This window comes from Chenopodium album, chromosome 3 (assembly GCF_948465745.1).
Source record: "Chenopodium album chromosome 3, dcCheAlbu1.1, whole genome shotgun sequence".
Lineage (NCBI taxonomy): Eukaryota > Viridiplantae > Streptophyta > Magnoliopsida > Caryophyllales > Amaranthaceae > Chenopodium > Chenopodium album.
In genome coordinates, this window is record NC_137836.1 from 17,348,365 (window position 1) to 17,356,953 (window position 8,589).

The window sequence follows — 8,589 nt, forward strand, 5'->3', positions numbered from 1 at the left end:
TTGACTTTTCAGAGTTTTAATTAAAATCAAAGAGCATTTTTGAGGAAAATACGATTTTATCCTCCTGTACGACAATTTTTATCTGATTTTAAGAAAACGCGTGTATTTCTGAATCAGCGCCAAACGCCAGCAGTAGCGCCTGGCGCTAGCATTGGCGCCTAGCGCTAATGCTGGCGTCTGGCGCCAATAGCCAGCGTTGGCGCTAATTCAATTTTATGTGCGCCAGAACTTTGTTTTGATATTTTATCTTTTTGGTTGATTTTCTTTATAAATAATGTCGTAAAAACTCCGTTTTCATTCACGAATTCTCACCAACAATCATCAATTCTCTCTCATTCTCTTCAATAATCATAGACCAACTCTCATCAAGATTCTCTTGATTACTCTTTCTCTCCTTTTCTAAACTGCCTTCTCTCAAATATAAAAATTCTGCATTCATTAGATCTAGAAACACCTAGCCATATTCGAAGTTGCCTTCGCCCTATACGTGAAAGCACTACTACAAAATCGGCCAAAGAGACTCGTCCAAATTAGCCAAAGAGACTGCCTTAGAGGCGGTCTCTAGCTAAGCGGTCTCTTTGGCTAAGAGACTACTTGTGTATAAGCGGTCTTAAGTTGCAATACAAAAGACCTATTATCAAAGAAAAGCGGTCTCTTTAGGCTGTTGATATTTTAATATTGTAAAAGCGTAAGAGACCGTTTTTGTCAGAAAAGCGGTCTCTCTTTTTCAAAAATTAAGACCACTTTTAAAGATAAGTGGTCTCTCTTTTTGAAAAAATTAGACCACTTTTAAAGAAAAGCGGTCTCTGCTTCATTTTTGAATTGCATGTGTGGAGACCACTTTTAATGATAGCCGGTCTCTTAATACCTTTTTTTTTGTTTTTTTATCGAATTTTTAAATCCCCTGCTGCATTAATATATTTGCGCCAAAATTTCCTGAATAGCTGTATATTTTCTTTCTTTTTTTTTTTTTTTTTTTTTTTTTTTTTCCACAACCTTTATACATCCTATTCCATATTATTAAATTGCACCAAAAATCCTTGAACCTGCTAATATATATATACATACAAATAGCATTCATAAAAAATATATATGCATACAAATAAATTTGTACTCCAAAATCTAAGATGCATTCAAATATTTATATATATATATATATATAGATGCATCAAACTATATATATCCAACACAGTACTAATATATGTACACTATCTAATAGCCAATGTATCAAAATACAAAATGTAGAGATTTGTCAAGTATTATGACTACCCTAATCTAATTTTGTACTCATCATGCCGAAATCACCAATCACTAAGGTTCTTCTGGCTCATCATGATCAAGAACATATTGAATTCATAAGTCTCTAATCTCGTCAATATCTTCCGAAGAATATGTGCAAGGGTCTTTGGGAAAAATCTACAACATATGCCATTGCTAAATGAGTAAAGAAAGATAATTGCATAATAATTATGAAATAACAACGAATTAGATTTCCAAATGAGTAAAGAAAGAAAATTACATAAGAGTTATGTATTCATATCACTCTTGCTAACTAATAACATAGTATCATGACTAACACTAATCCAATTTGCTAGCTAGGTTATGTATGCACAAAAGAAGTAGCAGCACAAAGGGCAGTAGCAGCACAAAGGACAGTAGCAGCACAGCAGCATATAATCAAGAAAAGGGCAGCAGCAGCAAAGTTTAAACCTACTGGGTAGTTCAGTTTGTCTGCAGCAGCTATTAAGCTCAGTTATCAAGAAAAGGGCAGTAGCAGCATTGCATGAGTATATTGCCAAAATTCAGTTTATATTGACTAGCTGCTCATCATTGCATGAGTATATTGCCAAAGTTCAGTTGCCCAGGCCAGTTGGTGTTTATATGTCCAAAGACCAAAATATACAAGTGAACTGACTATATATATACTGATCATGTGCATTATTCTCTAAAATAAGTACTGTGACAGAACATTTTCATGCATAATTTTGGGACATTTTCATGCAACCTCTAATAGTTGTTGTCGAAGAGAATACAACTGTTCTCAGTGACACACCTGACATTCTTCAAAGTGAAAAAGTATGCACTATGCTGTTCATTGTTTGCAAATCATTACGCTTCATTTATCTTTCAACTTTACTATGTTTGCTAAAAATAAAAAAAATAAAAAAAAATAAAAAATAAAAAATAAATTAACCACCAACTACACTTCAATTTTACTGACTCATGTGAGCTGAATTTCAAGCACCTATTGAAGCACAAGCAACCACAGCAGCAACAAGCAACCATTGCAGAAGCTAAGCTGCTGGATGCCCTTTGCGTGCATCAGTGCTAGCAGCTAGCATTGTCAATGTACTCCCTCTTTTTTTTATTAGGTAAAACGTTCCTCCTAGGCACGTATGTGAATTCAAAACATTGGCCAATAATGTATTTGATTATCAACAACAACAACAATCAAACAGCATATAGGAAACACAAGATGAAGGGGCAGACATAGGGGTTTACATATAGGCTTAAATAATACCAAGTAAAATGACATGTACTATGAATATACCTGCTCAGAAATCCATAAAACTCTGTTCTGTATAATGTCCAGCATATAGCGACATACAAAGTATCCACAGTGCTTTGTGTATGCAGATTGTACAGGACACTGTCACACAAAAAAATAAACATCAACACAATTTTGGATTTTATTATTGCACTACTAAGTATCAAATATGCTAACAATAATAATAACTTACACGTGGTTGCTTCCACCCAATTTTGGGATTTTTTTTAATTTTCTTGATATGTTTTCGATGCTTAATACTGAATTTAATTATTCCCCTACAAAATCATTTTTATTAGATAATAAGAAAAACACAGTTTAATCAAATGAATATTTTAGTAATACATACTCATTGATGATTTTTTTTGCAAATGAGTTGATTTCGTTTTCTGCTCCAAGTGGATCTAACCAATACACCAACCCATTCCATGGACTAATCACCGCTAACGTCCAATGCAAACTAGACATTGTAAAATAAATAATAGTATCAATTAAATTTTGTGGATTTAACATAACACATTAAAACAAAAAGGAACATTTACTTATCATTAAAAGGAGCAAAGAATAACTAATTAACATTCTTCCCCTCATTGGTTCCAAAAACATGAGCTAAGTAGTTAGATCGAACTTGCTCGTCTGTTGTCGGTGTCAATGGTGAAAGCACATTACAGTCACAAAACCCATACATTCCTGAGATACCTTCTTTTTCACATCGTTCTTTTAGGTGCCTAGTCCCATGAGAAGTCATATCAATATTATTAGTTAAAGGGCCAAAAAAAATAAACATTAGAATTAGAAACGAAACTCTATGGAAACTTACTTCATGAAAACAGTCATTTGCGATTCCCCGACCTCCTTTTGGAAACACCAATCAAGCAAGTCTTCAAAGTCAAGTGAAACATCCAAACCATTTTCGTTAAGAAACATGCTTTCTGGGATAGTTATGGAGATGGTATCACCCGTCTTTTGCATTCCCATAGCTTTTTTTCTCATAACACGCATCCAAGTAGACGTTACCATCTCACGATCCTTGTCGGTAACAACATAGCTACGAGTGGTTGATGCTCGGGAGGATGTTTATCGTGGGGATGGTGTGGTCATATTCAACTCCTTATCTACTTGCTTATCCGCCTTAATAATATGGTTTCACACAAAAATAACACGCATGTAAGCTTTAGAAGAAGAAAACTTGCACATGAATCTAAAAGGGAAGATCAACAAATTTGTGAAAATCAACAAATTGACTCTTGTATTGGCATTCATATAAGTTTAAAAACTATCCATTTTTTTTTTTTTTTTACTTTTTTTTTTTTTTTTTTGCAAAGTATAAGTAGAATGCCGAATGCAGAAGCAGTAGCAACAGCATAGTAGCAAAAGAATGCAGATTTGCTCCTTTACCTGTGGGGGGAGTATCAAATGATTTGGCCAAGCTGTGAAAGCCTTCTTAGCTTGACAAACAAAGATCAATTCATCATTGGGACATGGCAAGGGAGCAGAAGGCATTAAATCTTCTGTAATGGTTACTCGACGATGACCATGGGGCAACGACATGGTATGATTACTAAGAACTTCTGTGTTGTTTTCTATGTAGACTTTTCCGTTAGCAACAACTTGTAGCTCTTTGTCGCTTCCCTCAATTGCCAAGTGGCAATCACTCCATCCCTGAAATCAAAAGGCTCAACCAGATATCAAACATGAAATCTCGCTTAAATAACCTTAGCATTATATGAGACTTGAAAACAAAGCCTTGCATTCAAGCTGGTAATACCTCGGGAAATGTATAGTTGCTGTTGGTATTCACAACATCTAACCAAGTGAACCGGTAAATGGATCATGATATCAAAAAATGATGGAGGAAAAAACATCTCTAACTGACACAAAACTGCAACAATTTCATCCTCTAATGCAGTCAACTCTCTTGGATCAATGACTTTGCTATAAATCGCATGAAAGAATCCGCAAAGTCTAATAATAGCATAACGAACATTTTTAGGTAGAATAGAACGAATTGGTACAGGTAACAAGTGCTGCATTAAAACATGGCAATCATGAGACTTAAGGCCTACAAGTTTCAAAGTTTCCATGTTTACAAGGCTACGAATATTTGAAGAAAAACCTTCTGGCACTTTCACTCCAGCCAAGCTTTCACAAAACTCGATTTTTTCTTTTCTAGACAATGTGTAAGCAGCAGGAGGCAAGTATGCTCGACCTTTCTCATTCGTAACAGCATGCAATTCATCTCTAATCCCCATATGCACCAAGTCATCTCTAGCCTTTTTACCATCTTTAGTCTTACCAGAGATATTGAGTAATGTACCAATTAAACTATCACACACATTCTTCTCAATATGCATAACATCAAGTGAATGTCTCACAAAAAGGTATTTCCAATAGGATAATTGCCAAAAACATGAACACTTTTTGAAACCCTGCGTAGGAAGAGCTTTTCTATGTTTCTTTCCAAAAGTAATTTCAATGTTCTTCACCTTTTCAAAGACCTCTTCACCTAACATGACTTTTGGTCGCCCTTTAAATTCTTGTGTCCCATCAAACGCATTCTTTCTCCTTCGATATGGATGATCAGACGGCAAAAATTGACGATGAACTGGATAAACATGCTTTCCAGATGCATTTAACCATTGTCCCTTGCAATCTTCCATACCGATAGGACAAGCACTTTCCCCTTTCACAGTATACCCCGAAAGATTACCATAAGCCGGAAAATCTTGAATGGTGAAAAATAGCATTGCTTTCAGATTAAACTTTTCATTGCGATGTGCATCAAACACTTCCACACCTTCTTCCCAAAGCATAATCAAATCGTCAATAAGAGGTGCCAAATACACATCAATGTCATTTCCCGGTTGTTTTGGCCCTGAAATTAGCAACGAAAGGAACATATACCTTCTCTTCATGGACAACGATGGGGGTAAATTGTAGGTCACCAACATAACGGGCCAAGTGCTATACGTACTACTCATGGAACCAAATGGATTGAAACCATCCGTAGACAATGCAAGGCGTAAATTACGCTTTTCATGCGCAAACTCGGGGAATTTTGCATCAATAAACCTCCACTGCGGAGAGTCAGCCGGGTGTCTAAGCATTCCATCGTCTACTCGACCATCAAAATGCCATGTCAACTTCTTTGCATCTTCTGCTTTTGAAAACAACCGCTTAAACCTTGGTACTATCGGAAAATACCATAATGTTTTAGCAGGTACTCCTCGATCCCCTTTCTTATATCGTGAGGCATTACAAATTGGACAACTCTCTAACGATTCATATTCATTACGATACAATACACAATCATTAGGGCAAGCATGCATTTTCTCATAAGGTAAACCCATAGAGCTTAGTGCCTTTTTCGCCTCATATGTACCAATAGGAAGGACATTGTCTTTGGGAAGCATGTCTTTCACCAATTCCAATAACACATTACAACTTGTGTCTGTCCAACCATGACCAGCTTTGAGGTTGTATAATTTGAGTATGGCTGATAACCTTGTGTACTTGGTGCAACCTTCATACAATGGTTTTTCAGAGTCGTTTAACAAGCTCTCCAACATGGAAGGGTTGTCTTCAAATTGATCCTCAACTGCATGCAACATATCCTCCAACCGATCACCCTCATTATTATTATGAACTTCGCGCACATCATCCCTTTTCTCACCACTACCAATATCTTGTCTGTCCCTACACTCTCCATGCCAGATCCAACGGGTATATGTTTTATCAAATGCCCATTTACTCAAATGATTGAGAATTTCATCGGGTCTCTTATGCAAAAAATTATGGCACATAAAACAAGGACAACGTAGCTTGGAGCGACCTCCACTGTTTTCTACTGCAAATTTAATAAATTCCTTAACCCCTGCTTCATATTCAGGGTCACCTGGCTTTGATGTTGATATCCAATTTCGATCCATGTCTAACCACCAAAAACGAGTCCTCAATTCTTAAATAATATAAAAAGGCAATTTGGACTATAACCACAAGATTTACAACATCTATAAAAAAATATATAAAACAATAGATAAAACAATACATATAAAAAGCAATACATATATAAAAAAAATAATTGCATGAGTATATTAATACTTATATAAAACAATATATAAAACAATACATATATAAAACAATAATTGCATGAGTATATTGTTTAAAAGTCAAAAAACAAGATTGAGATAAATTAACTTACCTATGCAAAAGAATAGCACCTCAAATACTCAATAACGGATCGAGTACGCGCTTCAAACAAACATTTACTTGAAATTGCACTCCCTTAAAAAAACAAATACGATACTCATTAATAAATAACAATTTTGGGATCCAATTTTCTATCCTTTTTTTAAGCATAAACAATATACTATACAAAGTAAAGAATAGAAACATGGGACCACTAGTCATTTACTACTTTGTTTTTGAATGTGAGCAGCGTAAACATCAATTTTGGGAGCTTCCATGTTCATGTTCTGCCATTTTTTATAGCCCACATTTTTAGCCATGAAAATACTTTATCCTTACACGTGGGGTTAGCTTGTATACTTTATTATATAAACTCCTTTTACAAAGGTACAAAACGGAACTTTTGCGGGAAAATCAAATTCATAACAGGTACTATATATACGTACTACTAGCAGCTCATAACTTACACAAAGCTATACTCTAAGCCAAAACAACTAACTAGTAATATAAGAAGACGATTGACATACAAATTTTATGCAAACAAATAAAATAATACTGAAAAGAAATTGAAATTATTATTGCAAACACCATTACCAAATTGCGAACTTCAAACACACAAATTTCAAACTTCAAACACACAAATTTCAAACTTCAAACACACAAATTGCAAACTGCTCGCTAGTACTGGAATTTTAATTTAGCAAAACAAACGAAATGGCAACCTCAATAAAACGGTATAATATGAACAAAAATCAATCAATTTTATGAATTATATGTGCTACATACAATTGCAGAATTGTGAATTATATGTGTTACACAAAAAAAAAAAAAAAAAAAAAAAAAAAAAAAAAAAACCTTCTCCAAAGTTAGGGTTTTAATCGAACGGTGGCAGAATTCTCAACCTCCAATTTCTGAATGCAAAATCGGCACTTGAGTGGTGGAATTGGTATTGCAAAATCGCCGAAATGTGGAATGTGATGAGTGCAGTGATTATGGTGTATGATGCAATGCGGTGGGGTAAGCGAATGAGGGGGATATCGCGGCGGTAAAACGCGGCAGCAGCCCGCAGGGAGGAGGTGGAGGAACGCCGGCAGGACTTGCGGAGGAGGATATCGCGGCAGCGTGTGTTTGAGTGATCAACTGATCGAGCAGCAATGCAAGCAATAAGGAAGAACGAGGGAGGCAGCAACTCTGAAAAATAAAAAATTTAGGGACTTTTGGCGGTTTAGAATTAGGGAAAGCAGAGACCGGTTGTTATTTTGCACTGGTCTCTACCAATTTTTAATTTAAGAAATAAAATTAAAAAACATCAAGAGACCTGTTTTCTAAAAGAACTGGTCTCAAGATTTTTTAATTTTTTTAAAAAAAAAACTCTAAAAAACCACGAGAGACCCGTTATCTTACAAAAATGGTCTTTTGATTTTTTTTTGGGACCGGTTTTTAGTGATAAACGGTCTCTCTAAACAAAGAGACCGCTTATGTAGTTAACAGGTCTTTTATATTGGGTCTCTTTGGCCGATTTTGTAGTAGTGAAGGTTTAATTTCTGAGGGTTTGGTCCCAAATCTCTCTTTCAATTATTATTTAATTTAATTGTTTTGTTTATTATTTTCCTTGAAGTGACTAATGTGTGTATTTTATTATTAGAAAGAGGTACGAGGCATCAAAGTAAGTACTTTAATGGTTTTTATTGATGTTATGATATAGAGTTCATGCTTAGGTTGTTATTATGATTCCTAGTATCATGTCTAGAGTAATTTTAATATCATGTATGATTAAAAGTATAATGCTTCCTATGTTCTTCCTAATATTTATGATTGTTAGTATCATGTTAGGGTTAAATATTTGATTTTTA

The 8,589-nt window shown here is 35.0% G+C and overlaps 1 protein-coding gene across 1 annotated transcript; it reads right to left on the reverse strand.

Annotated features, from left to right (window-relative positions):
- Positions 1 to 1,353: 1,353 nt before the first annotated feature.
- On the reverse strand, positions 1,354 to 6,477 carry LOC145624902 (uncharacterized). The gene is made up of 4 exons (XM_081677988.1): positions 4,264 to 6,477; positions 3,947 to 4,210; positions 2,552 to 2,650; positions 1,354 to 1,416 (listed from the first exon to the last, which is right to left on the reverse strand). The coding sequence occupies exons 1-4, from the start codon at positions 6,475 to 6,477 to the stop codon at positions 1,354 to 1,356; spliced, it is 2,640 nt and encodes an 879-aa protein (XP_081534114.1).
- Between the last annotated feature and the right edge of the window lie 2,112 nt (positions 6,478 to 8,589).

Bases quoted from the DNA above. Each gene is read 5' to 3' on its own strand.
- LOC145624902 (XM_081677988.1), bottom strand. From the start codon at position 6,477: ATGGATCGAAATTGGATATCAACATCAAAGCCAGGTGACCCTGAATAT. The intron at 2,651-3,946 runs GTAAAGGAGCAA...TTTGTGTGACAG, and splicing joins ATTTGATACTCCCCCCACAG to TGTCCTGTACAATCTGCATA. The intron at 1,417-2,551 runs GTATATTCATAG...CATATGTTGTAG, and splicing joins TTTTATGGATTTCTGAGCAG to ATTTTTCCCAAAGACCCTTG.